At 44.6% G+C, this 21,542-nt stretch overlaps 1 protein-coding gene across 2 annotated transcripts in view; it reads left to right on the top strand.

Annotated features, from left to right (window-relative positions):
- The first annotated feature begins 391 nt into the window (after positions 1-391).
- Positions 392-21,542, top strand: part of LOC139543870 (golgin subfamily A member 6-like protein 25) — a 34,976-nt gene continuing 13,825 nt past the window's right edge. For both annotated transcript variants that reach the window (XM_071350366.1, XM_071350367.1), the window contains exons 1-3: positions 392-964; positions 18,263-18,699; positions 18,811-20,884. In XM_071350366.1, coding sequence (XP_071206467.1) covers positions 615-964; positions 18,263-18,699; positions 18,811-20,884 — 2,861 coding nt within the window. In that variant the 5' untranslated portion in view covers positions 392-614. The remainder of the gene's footprint in view (positions 965-18,262; positions 18,700-18,810; positions 20,885-21,542) is intronic.

The following is a 21,542-nucleotide window of genomic DNA, read 5'->3' on the forward strand; positions in this document are numbered from 1 at the left end:
TTCCTACAGTCAGCATGCCAATTGCACTCTGTGGCATTGTGTTGAGTGACAAAATGGCACATTTGAGTGGCCTTTTATGGTCCCCCAGCACAAGGTGCACCTGTGTAATGACCATGTTGTTTAATCAGCTTCTTAAAATGCCAACCCTGTCAGGTGGATGGATTATCTTAGCTGAGGAGAAATGCTCACTAACAGGGATGTAAACAAATTTGTGCACACAATTTGAGAAAAAATAAGCTTTATGTGTGTATGGAACATTTCTGGGATATTTTATGTCAGCTCATGAAACATGGGACCAACACTTTACATGTTGCGTTTATATTTTTGTTCAGTATTTATACTTCTATTGGATAATGATGTGGGTATCTTTTCAGGCATCCGGTCGAAAGTCGAGCTTTGTCATTAATTTGTGGGAGTGTCTTGGCTCAGCAAATAACCTGTCTCGCAAGAGTATTTCAACATACCACGCCCACTCAGCTGTTTCCTCAACCGTCCATAGGTAAAAGTTTTTCTTTGTCGCGCTACACTAACTTATCTACTTCTATTTAGCACACCAAAACGTTTCTAGACGTTATTCAGAGGCCCACTCGTCCAAACCTCCGCAGGTCTCAGCCATGTCTCTATCGGACCAGAGCCAACAGTGGTATCCCACCAGCGTACAGGTAACTGTGCTTCAGGCAAGAAGCCTGAGGATAAAGGGAAAAAATGGCACCAACGACTCATACGCCATCATGCAAGTGGCCAAGGATAAATTCGCTACGGCGGTGGCAGAAAAGAGCGTGGCACCGGTGTGGACAGAGGAGGCCACGTTCGAGCTGCCGCTCTTCCACAACGGTAACACAGAGAAGTGTACGTTGCATGTTCACGTAATGCACCGGGCTCTCGTGGGATCGGACAAGTTGCTCGGGCACGCAGTCATCAACCTGTTGGAGCTCAGCGAGGTTAAATCCCGCAATAAGACTGAGTGAGTGTTCACGTCTGTCCAGTAATAATCACAGCTTTCTATTTCTACATTTCTCAAGAAAGTGTTTGCCGTTAGTTACACACTTCCTTTTTAAATGGATGATCTCTGTAGTTGTAATAGCCTATTTAAGACAATGGAGCACCACAATGTCACTACTCCATTGGCCTTCATTAGGGGTTGTAATTATTAATTAAGAACAGGGACTGCTCCATATTCCACTTGTGTAATAATCACCCAACTCAACATGCAACAACAATGTTATGTATTAATTACAACAATACAGTATAAGAGCAGGCTATAGGCCTAAAGTGTTATCTCACATGGTTTTACTCTGGCAATTCACTCAGAGTGCTACAACCAGTCGTTAGAGCCTATGGAATAATATTGATTGTTGCCCTGTTGCTTTTTAGTTCACTCCTCTTGCTTGCCTTCATCTCCCATTTGAGTGACACTGTTTGTTTTGACAGCCTACTGGTTTAGCTCATAACAGTGCAGCATGCGAGCAGCACAACACACCATTACCAATACCTCACAAATTGCCTGTCTCCTCTGAGTCATCAGTTCATAGCAGTGCTCTCTCCCTTTATGAATATCTGTTACGGTTTAATATCTCCGAACCATTGGTTTGCAGTACTTTCTTTGACTGTATTCATTTATTATGTTATAAAGAAGGTAACGTTTTGTACATCTATGTCTCAGGTGTTCATATATTATAATAACAGTCAAAACAATCCCTAATGTATAGTTTTGAACTGAACAATGAGGATCTGAGTCAACAGTAAAAGCCTCTGTTCCGCGACACTCTGTCCTGGAATAAAACACCCAGCTGAAGTCTGGAAGGAAATGAGGAGGGGGGGCAGGAAGAGTCAACCAGGGGTCTCAGACCTGTGAGGTGTGTGACCATGAGTACCCTCTTGGAGGTTACAAAAACAAAATGAACACAATGCTGTGACTGCAGCTTCTTATCTTCAGTGAAGCACTCAATGTGAATCCAAACTGAAAGGCAATAAAAAACAGACTGACTGCTCACAGAATGACAAATATGATGAATAACTGTATGAGGGGAGAGAGAGCATCTCCTCACTATTACTGCAGCTGTGTTGAGAATACAGCATGGGGAAATGTAGGGCAAGGTAGGTAGGGGTGGCAGCTTTCATTGTTGTCCAATGTTATTATTCATTCACAGAAAAATAGAGCAATACATTTGGGAATCGTACAAAAATGTAAAACAATGCGGTCAGGCTTGTTCAACATGTCCCTCTAGTCCAGGGCTCTCCAACCCTGTTCCTGGAGAGCTACCCTCCTGTAGGTTTTTGCTCCAACCCCAGTTGTAACTGACCTGATTCAGCTAATTATTTGAATCCGGTGCGCTTGATTAGGGTTGAGTCAATTACTGTGAAATGTACATAGAGAAATTACATAATTGATGTAGATTACTGTGTGTGTAAACACGTTTTCTGTATAGGTAACACATCTCCCTTCATGAGGGAGGCCATTGCGTCTAAAAATACTGATCCAGTCTGGAATATTAGTCAGGTTCACACACCCTCCTACTATGTTACTGAGTGACTGACAACACCCCAAAGACTCATCCTTTCCTTCTACACCTCCCGGCTAGTGTTTGGAATACTGAGCAAGCACATCAGGGAAATACGTGCCCGCTTGTGGAATCTACTTAGGGGCCACATAGCAGTCACAGCTGTTATACTGTATGCAGTAGCTGAGTAGTTATGAAATCAAACATTCTAAACCAACTCTCTGGCCTTACAGCTGCACTATCACAAGCTGCATTGCCAAAGCAGTAAGGATAGGACACTTACAGTAAGCCCAATTATTATTTCATCCCAATATAGCTCTGTAATTCAATTGACGTTAGACAACAATGGACAGTTCATTCTTCTCTCTGTGAAAATGTCAAGTTGTTTTGAAAGTTTCTCAGTGAGCAGGACACACCCAGACAATCCTTGTAGTTGTTCACTGATGCCTGTGTGGACGTCATGTCACGCTTCTCAACAGACCCTTGTGAACAACACCCTGCTAGGGAAGAGCCGGGCATTGGAGAAGAACAAGAGGAGAAGTAACTTTACTGAACATCAGTGAAAAGGAAGTAAACTGTAGTGCCGTTAGCTGGGTGGAGGGAGCTGACTAAGAACAGGATAGAACAGTCAATGAAAGGGTTATTTAGTATGAAAAGGCCCGGCGTCAGAGTATCATCTCAAATGCAGCAGTCTCGCATCCCAGTGTGAAGTACACAACGTGCAGTACTACTGCTGCTCACAGGCAGGATAGAATAATGGAAAGAGATGGAACACTGTGTGAGTCAGCATTTAGGCTGTTATTATTCTAATGGCTCTTTCAGCACATACTCTTCCTGTGTAACCCTGAATGGCTGATAAAACAATGCCTTCCTTGACACAAACCGTTCTTATCACAATATGCAGCTGAGTCTCTCCCCCTCATACACATGCACACACACATTCACTGAGAGAGACTTAACTGAAAGCCAGCCTTTTATTCAAAATATGGCCACTATAATAAGGTTTGCAGATGAAATTGTGTTTGGTGCCAAGACCAGGGTTGGAGAGCCCTGCTCTATTCCATTCAGTCAATTACTGTGAAATGTACATAGAGAAATTACATAATTGATGTACATTACTGTGTGTGTGTAAACAAGTTTTCTAGTTCTCTCGTTGAATGACAAACACTTCATTTAATAATCTTTTTGTACGAGCGAACAGCTGAAAAAAGAAAACTGCCGAAAACCCAAACCGAACAAAAACATCACCAAATTTCATCATAATATATGCAGGAACTGTTTCAACTGGGAAGCATGCAATAGTCTTTACTGTTTTTCGTCCTAAATTAAGTAACGTTCTTGTTAAGCCTGTCGCATGGTTCCCAGTTGAAACAGTTTGTGCATGTATTATGATTTGGTAACATTTTGGTGTTCCACATTTGTCTAGATTTTTTGGAGGCAAGTCAAAGATATATAGCTAAAGTCTACGCCCCTTCGTCAGTGATTGGTCAACAGTATAGACTAGCAGGAGTGGGAACTGTGGACTGGGTTCTTAAATTAAGTGTTGTCATTTAACAAGGGACGACTAGTTTTCATGCACATTTTGTCACTTGAGAAATACAACGCCGAACATCTTAGTTAGATGTACAATTGCACGACTAAGACCTCCCCTGCAAAAACGTGAAATCAAGAAATCTGTAAATAATTTTCGGACTAATCCAGACTATTTTGAGGAAGTGTTATTGGTTATGTTATTACTACGATGGCTGAAGAGGGACAACAATAATATTGGTGCTTTTTTAATCGTAAGAACCCTAGTCGGGTTCTGCTAGGAGCAAGCCGAACCTATGTCTGCGGACACATTTAGAGAGTACAGCAGCGGGGGGTTTATTAATTAGGCTGCAGGCTTATTTATTTCACAACTTCTTGAGAAATATTACATCTCACTAAGCTGTCTCTGGGTATTTCGGTCCACACACATGTGACCATGTCTTATTTTGCTGCTATACACAGTACCAGGTGATGTGCAGTGTACGCACACACTTAAGTCTGGTAAGTGGACACTCTTGAAAGTGGATATTGCTGTGTCTTGTGATGTGTAAGGAGAGCGCTTCTTGGTCAGCCTATTAGAGTACATCTAGTTTGGTTATTGCATCTTTCTGATGACCTATGCAAAGATCCATCATGATTTGCCATCTCCTTATATAGGATCAGCCCTATGTAAAGTCCATTCTCCATGATGATAATTGGTTTCATGCTACATGCTTTATCTGAGTAGGAGACAGTCTGGAGACAGGGCTGAGGATTTCCACGGCGGATAGTTTTTTCCCCTCAGTGTGACAGTGATAGGTTCATGTGACGTTGTTGTTATCGCTGACCTTTAGCTAAAATGCCAAACTTCAGCAGATTTTTTTTTTTTTTTTTTTTCAGACCTGAATTCTTCCCAGAGCTACTTTTATATGCCATCTTCATAGTCTCTCAGCTGTTTTTCTATGTCTGGTCAAGGGATGTCCATGGTAACTCATAAATACTGATTCATACACCTTTATGCATAGTATACAGTACTATCAACCTTCGTTTGAGTTCTTCAGAAAATTAAAAAACCAGTGAGCTGTGTTCAGGGAGTTTTCTTATTGTGTTCTACTCTGCTTTCTCAAGGTTGACTATGGTGTACCTGATTTCTGCGGCGGCCAAATCCAGACTTAGCCTCTGTTTAACTTGAAAAACAAACCTATTATGTGCTCCCCCTCTCTGGTGGTTGGTGCTTGACTGTGGCTTTACCAGCTCCCAAACAGACCGCGTTATGTTTGACTTAAAGCAGATAACTCAGTGTTACTGTTTACACCGCCTTCCTTCCCATTCTCACTAGCCCCTGCCAGCTGCAGACAGCTTCTACCACTCTCTGAAACACATGCAGTTCATTCAGACATTTCGTTTTGTCATTTTCTAAAGGACTAGCTGATTGCCTTTTGAAAAATAACTTGTTTTATTCAAAGAGCAGTTTCATACATTGGCACTGTATCTAGACATTGACACAGCACACATATCCCTCTGGCAATGATTTCTTACTCTTAACTCTGAACTGTGTTTGTACAGTACCAGTCAGAAGTTTGGACACACCTACTTATTCCAGGGTTAATCTTTATTTTTACTATTTTCTACGTTGTAGAATAATCTTGAAGACATCAAAACTATAAAATAACACATGGAATCATGTAGTAACCAAAAAAGTGTTAAACAAATCAAAATATATTTGAGATTCTTCAAAGTAGCCACCGTTTGCCTCGATGCCAAGTGTGCAAAGCTGTCATTCACTCAACCAGCTTCATGAGCTCGTTTCTTCAAGTGCAGTCGCAAAAACCATCAAGCAGTATGATAATACTGTCTCTCATGATGACCGCCACAGGAAAGGAAGATCCATAGTTACTTCTGCTGCAGAGAATAAGTTCATTAGATTTACCAGCCTCAGAAATTGCAGCCCAAATAAATGCTTCAAGTAACAGACACATCTCAACATCAGCTGTTCAGGGGAGACTGTGTGAATCAGGCCTTCATGGTCGAATTGCTGCCAAAAAAACACTACTAAAGGACACCAATAAGAAGAGACTTGCTTGGGCCAAGAAACACGAGCATGGACATTAGACCAATGGCAATTTGTCCTTTGGTCTGATGAGTCCAAATGAGAGATTTTTGGTTCCAACCGCCGTGACTTTGTGAGACGCGGAGTAGGTGAACGGATGATCTTTGCATGTGTGGTTCCCACCGTGAAGCATGGAGGAGGAGGTGTGAGGGTGATTTTCTGGTGACACTGTCAGTGATTTATTTAGAATTCAAGGAACACTTAACCAGCATTCTGCAGGGATACGCCATCCCATCTGGTTTGCACTTAGTGGGACTATCATTTGTTTTTCAACAGGACCATGACCCAAAACACACCTCCAGGCTGTGTAAGGGCTATTTGACTAAGGAGAGTGATGGAGTGCTGCATCAGATGACCTGGCCTCCACAATCACCCGACCTCAACCCAATTGAGATGGTTTGGGATGAGTTGGACCGCGGAGTGAAGGGAATGCAGCCAACAAGTGCTCAGCATATGTTGGAACTCCTTCAAGACTGTTGGAAAAGCATTCCATGTGAAGCTGGTTGAGAGAATGTCAAGAGTGTGCAAAGCTGTCATCAAGGCAAAGGGTGGCCACTTTGAAGAATATAAAATATATTTTGATTTAACACTTGTTTTGCTTACTACATGATTACTTACATGTGTTCATAGTTTTGATGTCTTCGCTATTATTTTACAATGTAGAAAATAGTAAAAATAAAGGAAAAACCCTTGAACGAGTTCGTGTGTCCAAACTTTTGACTGGTACTGTACATACCTGCAAGCGCTTCCCCATCAATTTTCTGAAGAGGGAACATGGACCTGAGAAATCAGCTTCAAATCCCTTCTGTGTGTGTGTTACTGATCTGACACATGTATAGATGTAGGGTAGATGTACAATGGGGACCATAAACTGTTGGATAATTTTGCATAGTGTATTAATATAACATTTAGTACGTTTACATGCACACTAATAATTCAATATTAAACTGATTATGGCAGTAGGCTGAGCATGGCATTTGTAATGTAAACACCTTACTCTGCTTATCTTTATCGGCCTAAAGTCATAATCGCAGTAAGTATACGCCGATTGAACACCTGGATTTCGAAGCAATCGTTGGAATTATTAGGACATGTAAACGCCTTAGTGTTATAGAGGTGTATTTGATCTGCGCATATGCAAGCGTCCCTCTTTTGTGAGTTTGGTAAAACTGAAAGTATGCATCTTAGAAATTGTTTTCACATACAAACTTCATATGTCCCAACTCAGAATCAAATAGGCATCACAAAAATAACACGGTTGCTGTAAAGAATGTTTATTTTGATTGGCGATTTTCTGCATTGACCCAAGTCCCATCAGGTAACCTGATTTCAGATGTGTCCATGTAAACAGGATTATTAGGGAAATAATTATTCTTTCAAAGCATGTAAACATTTCAATTGAACTATTATATTAACCTGATTTATTCCTAATCATATTATTGTGTGCATGTAACCGTACTGATTACTACTGCTTGATTTCCATGAGGATATGGAAATGTGACATGGCAGCACATTTTTCGGTGCATATTTTTCTTCAGCTCTTTTTATCACAATGAAGGTACATGGAGTACCTCTGTGGCATAACTATGTCACGGACAAGGCTGTTCATACACAGATACTTTAAGATTGACTGCACCAAACACGATTTCATCTGCAAACCTTATTATAGGCCATATTTTTTATAAAAGGCTGGCTTTCAGTTAACCTCTCTTGGGCACTCTTCAACAGCCAGTGAAACTGCTGGGCGCCAAATTCAAATACAGAAATACTCATTATAAAAATTCAGAAAACAAAACATATTTGACATAGGTTTAAAGATTAACTTCTTGTGAATCCAACCACGGTGTCAGATAAAAAAAAAAAAAATGCTTTACGGCGAAAGCATACCTTACGATTATTTGAGAACATAGCCCACTAGACAAATCATTACAAACAGTAGCCAGCCAAGTAGAACAGTTACACATGTCAGAAATAGAGATAAAATGAATCCCTTACCTTTGATGATCTTCATATGGTTGCACTCAGCAGACATTCATTTACTCAATAAATGTTCCTTTTGTTTCGATAAAGTCTCTTTATATCCAAAAACCTCCGTTTTTGTTCGCGCGTTTTCTTCAGTAATCCACAGGCTCAAACGCAGTCAAAACAGGAAGACAAAAAAATCCAAATTGTATCTGTAAAGTTCATAGAAACATGTCAAACGATGTTTATATTCAAACCTCAGGTTGTTTTTAGCCTAAATAAACGATAATATTTCAATTGGACAATAACGTTGTCAATTTAAAAGGTAAACAAGAAACGCACTCTCTCGGTCGCGTGCATGAAAAAGCTCTGTGGCACTTTAGGGTCCACTCATTCAGACTGCTCTTACTTTTTCATTTTTCAGAATACAAGCCTGAAACAATTTCTAAAGACTGTTGACATCTAGTGGAAGGCATAGAAACTGCAATTTGAGTCCTAAGTCAATGGATACTGTAATGGCATTGAATAGAAAACTACCAAACCAAAAAAAAACTAATTCATTCAGGAAGTATTCTCAGGTTTTCCCCTGCCAAATCAGTTCTTTTATACTCAGACACTATTGTAACAGTTTTGGAAACTTTTAGAGTGTTTTCTATCCAAATCTACCAGTTATATGCATATCATATCTTCTGTGCCCGAGAAGCAGGCAGTTTAATTTGGGCATGCATTTCATCCAAAATTCCGAATGCTGCCCCCTACCCTAGTGAAGTTAAGTCTCTCTCAGTGAGTGTGTGACGGGGAGAGACTCAGCTGCATATTGTGATAAGAACGGTTTGTGTCAAGGAAGGCATTGTTTTATCAGCCATTCAGGGTTACACAGGAAGAGTATGTGCTGAAAGAGCCATTAGAATAATAACAGCCTAAATGCTGACTCACACAGTGTTCCATCTCTTTCCATTATTCTATCCTGCCTCTGAGCAGCAGTAGTACTGCACGTTGTGTACTTCACACTGGGATGCGAGACTGCTGCATTGAGATGATACGCTGGGCCTTTTCATACTAAATTACCCTTTCATTGACTGTTCTATCCTGTTCTTAGTCAGCTCCCTCCACCCAGCTAACGCCACTACAGTTAACTGTTGTAACTTCCTTTTTACTGATGTTAAGTTACTTCTCTTGTTCTTCTCATTGAATGCATTCAATTGTACAACTGACTAGGTATCCCCCTTTCCCTTTCTCCAATGCCCGGCTCTTCCCTAGCAGGGTGTTGTTCACAAGGGTCTGTTGAGAAGCGTGACATGACGTCCACACAGGCATCAGTGAACAACTACAAGGATTGACTGGGTGTGTCCTGCTCACTGAGAAACTTTCAAAACAACTTGACATTTTCACAGAGAAGAATAACCTGTCCTTTGTTGTCTAACGTCAATTGAATTACAGAGCTATATTGGGATGAAATAATAATTGGGCTTACTGTAAGTGTCCTATCCTTACTGCTTTGGCAATGCAGCTTGTGATAGTGCAGCTGTAAGGCCAGAGAGTTGGTTTAGAATGTTTGATTTCATAACTACTCAGCTACTGCATACAGTATAACAGCTGTGACTGCTATGTGGCCCCTAAGTAGATTCCACAAGCGGGCACGTATTTACATTTACATTTACATTTAAGTCATTTAGCAGACGCTCTTATCCAGAGCGACTTACAAATTGGTGCATTCACCTTATGACATCCAGTGGAACAGCCACTTTACAATAGTGCATCTAAATCTTTTAGGGGGGGGGGGGGGGGTCAGAAGGATTACTTTATCCTATCCTAGGTATTCCTTAAAGAGGTGGGGTTTCAGGTGTCTCCGGAAGGTGGTGATTGACTCCGCTGTCCTGGCGTCGTGAGGGAGTTTGTTCCACCATTGGGGGGCCAGAGCAGCGAACAGTTTTGACTGGGCTGAGCGGGAACTGTACTTCCTCAGTGGTAGGGAGGCGAGCAGGCCAGAGGTGGATGAACGCAGTGCCCTTGTTTGGGTGTAGGGCCTGATCAGAGCCTGAAGGTACTGAGGTGCCGTTCCCCTCACAGCTCCGTAGGCAAGCACCATGGTCTTGTAGCGGATGCGAGCTTCAACTGGAAGCCAGTGGAGAGAGCGGAGGAGCGGGGTGACGTGAGAGAACTTGGGAAGGTTGAACACCAGACGGGCTGCGGCGTTCTGGATGAGTTGTAGGGGTTTAATGGCACAGGCAGGGAGCCCAGCCAACAGCGAGTTGCAGTAATCCAGACGGGAGATGACAAGTGCCTGGATTAGGACCTGCGCCGCTTCCTGTGTGAGGCAGGGTCGTACTCTGCGGATGTTGTAGAGCATGAACCTACAGGAACGGGCCACCGCCTTGATGTTAGTTGAGAACGACAGGGTGTTGTCCAGGATCATGCCAAGGTTCTTAGCGCTCTGGGAGGAGGACACAATGGAGTTGTCAACCGTGATGGCGAGATCATGGAACGGGCAGTCCTTCCCCGGGAGGAAGAGCAGCTCCGTCTTGCCGAGGTTCAGCTTGAGGTGGTGATCCGTCATCCACACTGATATGTCTGCCAGACATGCAGAGATGCGATTCGCCACCTGGTCATCAGAAGGGGGAAAGGAGAAGATTAATTGTGTGTCGTCTGCATAGCAATGATAGGAGAGACCATGTGAGGTTATGACAGAGCCAAGTGACTTGGTGTATAGCGAGAATAGGAGAGGGCCTAGAACAGAACCCTGGGGGACACCAGTGGTGAGAGCACGTGGTGAGGAGACAGATTCTCGCCACGCCACCTGGTAGGAGCGACCTGTCAGGTAGGACGCAATCCAAGCGTGGGCCGCGCCGGAGATGCCCAACTCGGAGAGGGTGGAGAGGAGGATCTGATGGTTCACAGTATCGAAGGCAGCCGATAGGTCTAGAAGGATGAGAGCAGAGGAGAGAGAGTTAGCTTTAGCAGTGCGGAGCGCCTCCGTGATACAGAGAAGAGCAGTCTCAGTTGAATGACTAGTCTTGAAACCTGACTGATTTGGATCAAGAAGGTCATTCTGAGAGAGATAGCAGGAGAGCTGGCCAAGGACGGCACGTTCAAGAGTTTTGGAGAGAAAAGAAAGAAGGGATACTGGTCTGTAGTTGTTGACATCGGAGGGATCGAGTGTAGGTTTTTTCAGAAGGGGTGCAACTCTCGCTCTCTTGAAGACGGAAGGGACGTAGCCAGCGGTCAGGGATGAGTTGATGAGCGAGGTGAGGTAAGGGAGAAGGTCTCCGGAAATGGTCTGGAGAAGAGAGGAGGGGATAGGGTCAAGCGGGCAGGTTGTTGGGCGGCCGGCCGTCACAAGACGCGAGATTTCATCTGGAGAGAGAGGGGAGAAAGAGGTCAGAGCACAGGGTAGGGCAGTGTGAGCAGAACCAGCGGTGTCGTTTGACTTAGCAAACGAGGATCGGATGTCGTCGACCTTCTTTTCAAAATGGTTGACGAAGTCATCTGCAGAGAGGGAGGAGGGGGGGGGGGAGGAGGATTCAGGAGGGAGGAGAAGGTGGCAAAGAGCTTCCTAGGGTTAGAGGCAGATGCTTGGAATTTAGAGTGGTAGAAAGTGGCTTTAGCAGCAGAGACAGAAGAGGAAAATGTAGAGAGGAGGGAGTGAAAGGATGCCAGGTCCGCAGGGAGGCGAGTTTTCCTCCATTTCCGCTCGGCTGCCCGGAGCCCTGTTCTGTGAGCTCGCAATGAGTCGTCGAGCCACGGAGCGGGAGGGGAGGACCGAGCCGGCCTGGAGGATAGGGGACATAGAGAGTCAAAGGATGCAGAAAGGGAGGAGAGGAGGGTTGAGGAGGCAGAATCAGGAGATAGGTTGGAGAAGGTTTGAGCAGAGGGAAGAGATGATAGGATGGAAGAGGAGAGAGTAGCGGGGGAGAGAGAGCGAAGGTTGGGACGGCGCGATACCATCCGAGTAGGGGCAGTGTGGGAAGTGTTGGATGAGAGCGAGAGGGAAAAGGATACAAGGTAGTGGTCGGAGACTTGGAGGGGAGTTGCAATGAGGTTAGTGGAAGAACAGCATCTAGTAAAGATGAGGTCAAGCGTATTGCCTGCCTTGTGAGTAGGGGGGGAAGGTGAGAGGGTGAGGTCAAAAGAGGAGAGGAGTGGAAAGAAGGAGGCAGAGAGGAATGAGTCAAAGGTAGACGTGGGGAGGTTAAAGTCGCCCAGAACTGTGAGAGGTGAGCCGTCCTCAGGAAAGGAGCTTATCAAGGCATCAAGCTCATTGATGAACTCTCCGAGGGAACCTGGAGGGCGATAAATGATAAGGATGTTAAGCTTGAAAGGGCTGGTAACTGTGACAGCATGGAGTTCAAAGGAGGCGATAGACAGATGGGTAAGGGGAGAAAGAGAGAATGACCACTTGGGAGAGATGAGGATCCCGGTGCCACCACCCCGCTGACCAGAAGCTCTCGGGGTGTGCGAGAACACGTGGGCGGACGAAGAGAGAGCAGTAGGAGTAGCAGTGTTATCTGTGGTGATCCATGTTTCCGTCAGTGCCAAGAAGTCGAGGGACTGGAGGGAAGCATAGGCTGAGATGAACTCTGCCTTGTTGGCCGCAGATCGGCAGTTCCAGAGGCTACCGGAGACCTGGAACTCCACGTGGGTCGTGCGCGCTGGGACCACCAGGTTAGGGTGGCCGCGGCCACGCGGTGTGAAGCGTTTGTATGGTCTGTGCAGAGAGGAGAGAACAGGGATAGACAGACACATAGTTGACAGGCTACAGGAGAGGCTACGCTAATGCAAAGGAGATTGGAATGACAAGTGGACTACACGTCTCGAATGTTCAGAAAGTTAAGCTTACGTAGCAAAAATCTTATTGACTAAAATGATTAAAATGATACAGTACTGCTGAAGTAGGCTAGCTGGCAGTGGCTGCGTTGTTGACTTTGTTTGAAAGTGTAGCTGGCCAGGTAACTGGCTAGATAATTAGTCTAAACTACACAATTGTCTTAGAACAAGGACAGCAAAGACAACTATGTAGCTAGCTAACACTACACTAATCAAATCGTTCCGTTGTAATTTAATAGTTTCTACAGTGCTGCTATTCGGTAGGAGTTGGCTAGCTAGCAGTGTTAGCAGTGTTAGCAGTGTTGACTAGCAGTGTTGACTAGGTAGGAGAACGGCAGCGCAGCGGACGAAAATAGCTGGCTAGCTAACCGAAATTACTCTAGACTCCACAGTTATCTTAGATACAAAGACAGTAAAGACAACTATGTAGCTAGCTAACACTACACTAATCAAGTCGTTCCGTTGAGTGTAATAGTTTCTACAGTGCTGCTATTCGGTGGCTAGCTGGCTAGCTAGCAGTGTTGATTACGTTACGTTGCGTTAAAAGAACGACAATAGCTGGCTAGCTAACCTAGAAAATCGCTCTAGACTACACAATTATCTTTGATACAAAGACGGCTATGTAGTTAGCTACGATCAAACAAATCAAACCGTTGTACTGTAATGAAATGAAATGTGATACTACCTGTGGAGCGAAGCGGAATGCGACCGGGTTGTTGAATGCGGAAGTTCTATTCTATTTCCCTGATGTGCTTGCTCAGTATTCCAAACACTAGCCGGGAGGTGTAGAAGGAAAGGATGAGTCTTTGGGGTGTTGTCAGTCACTCAGTAACATAGTAGGAGGGTGTGTGAACCTGACTAATATTCCAGACTGGATCAGTATTTTTAGACGCAATGGCCTCCCTCATGAAGGGAGATGTGTTAACTATACACAAAACTTGTTTACACACACACAGTAATCTACATCAATTATGTAATTATTCTATGTACATTTCACAGTAATTGACTCAATGGAATGGAGGGACAGGTTGAACAAGCCTGACCACATTGCCCTTTTTAAGTTATTTTGTACATAATGTGGCTGCTACCGTCTCTTATGACCGAAAATAACTTCTGGACATCAGAACAGCGATTACTTATCTCGAACTGGACAAAGATTTATTTACTTAACGAGTCCGACGCAAGGATATACTGCTTTGTCGGGAATGGGCTCAGATCCCCGTCATTTGTGTGAAGAAAAGACGGAGAAAAAGGTTGCGGATGTCAGGCTTGCCTTCTGAGAATTTCGCAGTCGAGTGAGTAAACCTCCACTACCATCCGTTCTATTGGCCAACATGCAATCATTGGAAAACAAAATGGATGATATACGATCAAGACTATCCTACCAACGGGACATTAAAAACTGTAATATCTTATGTTTCACCAAGTCGTGGTTGAACGACGACACAGATAATATAGAACTGGCGGGATTTTTCATGCATCGGCAGAACAGAGAAACTACGTCTGTTACGACAAGGGGCAGGGGTGTGTGTGTCTCAACAGCTGGTGAGCAATGTCTAATTTTAAAGAAGTCTCAAGGTATTGCTCGCCTGAGGTAGTGTGATCTGCAGTTTATCATAAAGTGCTTCGAAGACGTCGTCCCCACAGTGACCGTACGTGCATATCCCAACCAGAAGCCCTGGATTACAGGCAACATCCACATTGAGCTAAATGCTAGAGCTACCGCTTTCAAGGAGCGGGACACTAATCTGGACGCTTATAAGAAATCCCGCTACGGACTCGGGCGACCCATCAAACAGGCAAAGCATCAATACAGGATTGAGTCCTACTACACCAGCTCTGACGCTCGTCGGATGTGGCAGGGCTCGAAAACTATGACTGACTACAAAGGGAAACCCAGCCGTGAGCTGCCCAGTGACGCGAGCCTTGATGAGCTAAAATGCCTTTTTATGCTCGCTTCGAGGCAAGCAACATTGAAGCATGCATGAGAGCATCAGCTGTTCCAGACGACTGTGTGATAACGCTCTCGGTTGCCGATGTGAGCAAGACCTTTTAAACAGATCAACATTTCCAAAGCCACGGGGCCAGACAGATTACCAGGACGTGTATTCAAAGCTTGCGCGGACCAACTGGCAAGTGTTTACAATGACATTTTCAACCTCTCCATGACGAGTCTGTAATACCTACATGTTTCAAACAGACCACCATAGTCCCTGTGCCCAAGGAAGCGAAGGTAACCTGCCTAAATGATTACCGCCCCATAGCACTCACGTTGGTAGCCATGAAGTGCTTTGAAAGGCTGGTCATGGCTCACATCAACAGCATCATCCCGGATACCCTAGACCCACTCCAGCTCAACACGTCTTCCACGCTGATCCTCAACACTGGGGCCCCTCAGGGGTGCGTGCTTAGTCCCCTCCTGTACTCCCTGTTCACCCATGACTGCGTGGCCATACACGACTCCAACACCATCAAGTTTGCTGACGACACAACAGTGGTAGGCCTGATTACCGACAACGATGAGACGGCCTATAGGGAGGAGATCAGTGACCTGGCAGTGTGGTGCCAGGACAACAACCTCTCTCTCAATGTGAGCAAGACAAAGGATCTGATCGTGGACTACAGGAAAAGGAGGGCCGAACAGACACCCATTTAACATCAACGGGGCTGTAGTGGAGCGGGTCGAGAGTAAAGTTCCTTAGTGTCCACATCACCAATGAACTATCATGGTCCAATCACACCAAGACAGTCGTGAAGAGGGCATGACAACACCTTTTTCCCCCTCAGAAGACTGAAAAGATTTAGCATGGGTCCCCAGATCCTCAGTTCTACAGCTGCACCATCGAGAGCATCCTGACCGGTTGCATCACCGCCTGGTATGGCGCTACAAAGGGTAGTGCGTACGGCCCAGTACATCCCTGTGGCCAAGCCTCCTACCATCGAGGACCTATATACTAGGCGGTGTCAGAGGAAAGCCCAGAAAATTGTCAGACTCCAGTCACCCAAGTCCTAGACTGTTCTCTCTGCTACCGCATGTGAAGTGGTAATCCTAGCACCAAGTCTAGGACCAAAAGGCTCCTTAACAGCTTCTACCCCCAAGCCATAAGACTGCTGAACAGTTCATCAAATGGCCTCCCAGACTATTTACATTGACCCCCCCCCCCCCCCTTTGTTTTTACACTAGTGCTATTTGCTGTTTTATTATCTATGCATAGTCACTTTACCCCTACCTACATGTTCAAATTACTTTGACTAACCTGTGCCCCCGCACATTGACTCGGTACCGGTACTCCCTGCATATAACCTCGTTATTGTTATTTTATTGTGTTACTTTTTATTATGTTTTACTTTAGTTTATTTAATAAATATTTTCTTAACTCTATTTCTTGAACTGCATAGTTGTAAGAAAGCATTTCACGGTAAGGTTTACACCTGTTGTAAGAAAGCATTTCACGGTAAGGTTTACACCTGTTGTATTCAGCATTTCACGGTAAGGTTTACACCTGTTGTATTCGGTGCATGTGACAAAGTTTGATTTGTTTTATGTTGTACGATTCCCAAATGTATTGCTCTATTTTTCTGTGAATGAATAATAACATTGGACAACGATGAAAGCTGCCACCCCTACCTACCTTGCCCTACATTTCCCCATGTTATATTATCAACAACAAAGCTGCAGTAATAGTGGGGAGATGCTCTCTCTCCCCCCATACAGTTATTCATCATATTTGTCATTCTGTGAGCAGTCAGTCTGTTTTTTATTGCCTTTCCGTTTGGATTCACATTGAGTGCTTCACTGAAGATAAGAAGCTGCAGTCACAGCATTGTGTTCATTTTGTTTTTGTAACCTCCAAGAGGGTACTCATGGTCACACATCTCACAGGTCTGAGACCCCTGGTTGACTCTTCCTGCCCCCCCTCCTCATTTCCTTCCAGACTTCAGCTGGGTTGTTGAGGAACAGGCGACCTCAGGCCTTATGGGTTTTGCTTGACAGACTTTTAATGCTGACTCAGCTCTGCATTGCTCAGTTCAAAACTATAAATGAATGGTTGTTTTGACAGTTATTCCATTATCATTTTAGCTGAAACATACAGATGTATGAACAGTACCTTCTTTATAACAGAACACATACAACAGGGATTTCTTGAGGGTCATTGAACCAATCAGCATGGACCACAAGAAATTACTTGATGCAGTTCTTACAATGTGAGGCTTTCTCTTTGTATTCTGACCTTCTTTTTACCAGAAGGCATCTTCTATACAAGTGAACCAGTAAATGAAACGGACTAGGTGTAGAGGAACTCGTTTTGTGATATTCTGATTATATTTAATTTACTGCATTCATTAAAGAAAGTGCCTGGGGATTTTGTTAGTCATTAATTAAATATGAACCTAAATTGAGTGCAATCTTAACAGACTCCAACTATATTTTCCCTGCATATCCTGTAGCTATGATCACTCCTAGAACCCTCCAATGTAAAGTCCATTAATTCAGTTTAGAAATTCACATTGCAAAATTATTTCACTCCCGGAACCCTCCCCCCCCCACCCATTTCCACTCCTGGCCTGTAGTAGCCTGTACAGTACATTTTAAGGCATGGTGTTCAGTCTTAACATACAACAGAAGTGTGCTACAACTTAGTAGGACGGCAAGGATGAAATTGTCTTTCTATGTTCCCGGTGGTGACCATTTAGTATGAATCATAATGCCCACTGACTCTCAAGATCACTTACCGCATCATCGGTCATTTCCCCTGGCTCCTCCACCCTTGGGCCTCTTCAAAAAAATCACTGTTTCCATGGAAGGACTCTTAACATTTGAAAGAAAAAATAGCAGCAGCCCCAATTTACTGGATTTATTCTCTTGGTTATGATAAACCCCTAGGAACCAATAGGATTAGAGTGCAACAAATAAGGGGGGAAATACATCCTTGAATAAAGCTATGCTATGGGTGACAGCTTTCTTTATTTGTGATAGTGTCTACATGTTGTTAGCTATATATTTTAGAACTGGAGGTGAGGCCCAGGGGCTGATGAATACATGACACATTATTTGATCATCAGCCTTCCTCTGCTTATGCAGGCTGTGGTTGTTCAGACAGATCAGTCTGCTAAGTGTGTGTTATCTGAAAAGAGGGGTGAATGCCTACACATTTCTAGTTATTTCTGAGTGCCCTTACAAGTTATTGGAGGAGCTCAGTAGACATCTAAACAAATAAAACATTACCTTGGTTCTTTCTTTCACTGCCTTACATTCATAGACCTTGTTCTTGAGCCATCTCTCAGATAAGAACAGCATGTGTTTCATACCAATTCAATGAAACTATTTGATAAACAATAGACTTTCTCTCAACAGATGGCATAAGCTGTTGGATAAGGCAGGCAAGCCAGACAAAGACAGGGGAGAGGTGCTGGTGGACATCCAGTTTATGAAGAACAACCTGACAGCCAGCATGTTCGACCTCTCTGCTACAGACAAGCCGCGCTCCCGCCTGGGCAAGTTCAAGGACAAGGTTCGAGGCAAGAAGAAGGAGAGTCTGTCAGACTCAGCGTCTGCCGTGGTGCCGTCCTTCACCCAGGTTCTGACGGACAGCGAGGGAGAGGGGGAAGGGGAGGGAGGTGCAGACAAAAAAGAGAAAAAGAAGAAAAACAAGCTGAAGTCTCTGTTTTCTCCCAAGTCTAATCTGCAGCGTCACGGACTGTCGCAATCCATGTCTGTCCTGGGCCCTCTGCCTGAGAAGAACTCCTCACTGAGTGGCAGCCCCTCAGGCCTCAACGAGGACTCCTCTGAAGGTGAGCATCATCACAGACTGGCCTTCCATTTTAAATATAGCGTAATCTATTAGAAAACTTGTTACACTGTGTTTACAAATCAAACTTCCCACGCTTCTTTCTCATCCACAGGTAAAAATAAATTCAAGTTTCTGACCCATAAACGCACAGGCAGTTCCGACAGTAAGGCTTCTCAGGGCTCCTTGTCTCTAGGGCGCTCTAAGATCCCTGCCCCGCTTGCAGAGCAGAGTAACCTGTGCATCAACGGCAGTCACGTGTACACAGAGCATACCCAGCCACGGAGCGCACGCACCGGCTCCACCTTCAGCCTTGCCAGCTCAGGCCACGGTTCCATGGAAGACCTACGCAGGGCCCAGGGCCGTAAGAGCTCCAGCACCTCCATGGACTCTCTCACGGCCCTGAAGCAGCCCTCACCCTGGGCAGAGGTGGAGAGCAGCAGGGCAGAGGAGGAGGAGGAGGAAGAGGAGGAGGAGGAAGAAAGAGTTAAGATGGACGAGATGAAGAGAAAGAAAGAGCAGGAGAGAAAGAAGTTAGATGAGGAAGAGAGGATGAATAAGGAGGAACAAGAGAAAAGGAGGATTGGGAAGGAGGTAGAAAGACTTAGGTTTGAGGAGGAGAGGATACGGATTGAAGAGGAGAAGATGAGGTTTGAGGAGGAAGAGAAAACGAGGATGGAGGAGCAGGAAAACAGAAAGAGGATGGAGGAGGAAAAGATTAGGGTTGAGGAGGAAAGTAGAATGTTGGAAGAGAGGAAGAGGAAACTGAAGGAGGAGGGAGAGGTGAGGGTAAAGAAGAAAGAACAGGAAATGATTAGGTTACAGGAGGAAATGGAGGAAGAGAAAACGAGGATGGAGGAGCAGGAAAACAGAAAGAGGATGGAGGAAGAAAAGATTAGGGTTGAGGAGGAAAGTAGAATGATGGAAGAGAGGAAGAGGAGACTGGAGGAGGAGGGAGAGGAGAGGGTAAAGAAGAAAGAACAGGAAATGATTAGGTTACAGGAGGAAATGAGGGAACAAGAGAGGTGGGAAGAAGAGGAAAGGATGAGAGAAGAGCATGAAAGAATGAAGAGGGAGGATAGACTGAGGAAGGAGGACGAGAGGAAAATGAGGGAGGTGGAGGAAAGATTGAAGAGGGAGAAAGAGGAGAGAATTAAGGAGGAAGAAAGGATTAGGAGAGAACAAGAGGAAGATATGCAAAGAAGGGAGGAACGGGAGAGGAAGATCAGGGAGGAGGAAGAAAGAGTGAAGAGAGAACAGGATAGGCTGAGAGAGGAGGAGAGAAGAGTGAGGGAGGAGGAAGAAAGGGTGAGGAAGGCCGAGGAGGAAGATAGGCTGAGAGAGGAAATGGGGATAAAGAGGACAGAGGAGGAAAGAATTAAGAGAGAAGAGGAGGATAGGCTGAGAAAGGAGGAAGAGGAGAGGAAGATCAGGAAGGAGGAAGAAAGAGTGAAGAGAGAACAGGATAGGCTGAGAGAGGAGGAGAGAAGAGTGAGGGAGGAGGAAGAAAGGGTGAGGAAGGCCGAGGAGGAAGATAGGCTGAGAGAGGAAATGGGGATAAAAAGGACAGAGGAGGAAAGAATTAAGAGAGAAGAGGAGGATAGGCTGAGAAAGGAGGAAGAGGAGAGGAAGATTAGGAAGGAGGAAGAGAGGATAAGGAGATTAGAGGAGGAGATGTTGAGAAAGGAGGAAGAGGAGAGGAAGATCAGGAAGGAGGAAGAGAGGATAAGGAGATTAGAGGAGGAGATGTTGAGAAAGGAGGAAGAGGAGAGGAAGATCAGGAAGGAGAGGCTGAGGAAGGAGGAAGCAGAAACAATGAGGCTTGAAGAAATAAGGGGAAATGAACAGGAGAGGAGGGATAAGGAGCAGAAAGAAAGATTTAGGGTGGCGGAAGAAAATATGAAAAAAGAGGAGTTGGGACAGGAAGAGAAAAGGAGAAATGCACAGATGGAGGAAGAGCAAAGGCGTGAGGAAGTTGAGAAGCAGATGGAGGAAGGGCAAAGGCGTGAGGAAGTTGAGGAGCAGAATAGCGAGGCAAAGGTCACCGTGTGCAATAATCCTTTTGAGGAAGTCTCTCCCACCAGTTCATTTGATGACACCGCTTCAAATAATCTGTTTGAGGAGAACGCTATGACCACCACTGGATCCATCAGCTGCCGGATAAATAAAGTATCAGCAGTCAAGCCAAGGTCAGTCACATACACACACGGTCTCAGTTCCCTTTGCCAGAATTCCATTAGCCCTTGGGTGCCATAAATTATGGATGCGCTATTTATTTAGTCTCCAAAAGCAGCAGGGGGAAAATACCCAAGTGTCTTCTGGAACCCCCTGAGATCTCTCCTTTCATCCGCACACACTAACTTTCCCTCTCTCAAATCCTCAGATTCTCTGATTCAGACATCCCATTTCATCTTCTAACAAAACAATATCAATAATGCTAACATTCTCTTTCCTCTGGGCTGTCAGAGCAGGGTGGCACAAGTCAGATTGATGTGGAAAACCTACCAACTTGTCTGAAAGAGACTTTTATACCACCAGTTAATCAAGGGAGGCAACAAGCCCAATGTATGGATGAGACTCGGCTGGATGTAATTGGGTTGGTTTTATTGGATCTTTACTGCTTTGGTACAAAATTGAGATTTGAGCAGAAAACCTGTTGCCTTATCAATGACTTTGGTACAGGGTGATGCTCAGTAGAGAATATTAAGTTAATCTCCGTGTTAGAGTCATGGCCGTTTGGTGTTAAGCGAGATGTCCTGGTATCTGTTGGCCTGAGGTGTATGGCACTACTCTCTCATGCGCATCTCATTAAAGCACAATCCCCTGAAGTAATATGACACCGTCATG

The sequence above is a fragment of the Salvelinus alpinus genome, chromosome 18 (genome assembly GCF_045679555.1).
Source record: "Salvelinus alpinus chromosome 18, SLU_Salpinus.1, whole genome shotgun sequence".
NCBI lineage: Eukaryota > Metazoa > Chordata > Actinopteri > Salmoniformes > Salmonidae > Salvelinus > Salvelinus alpinus.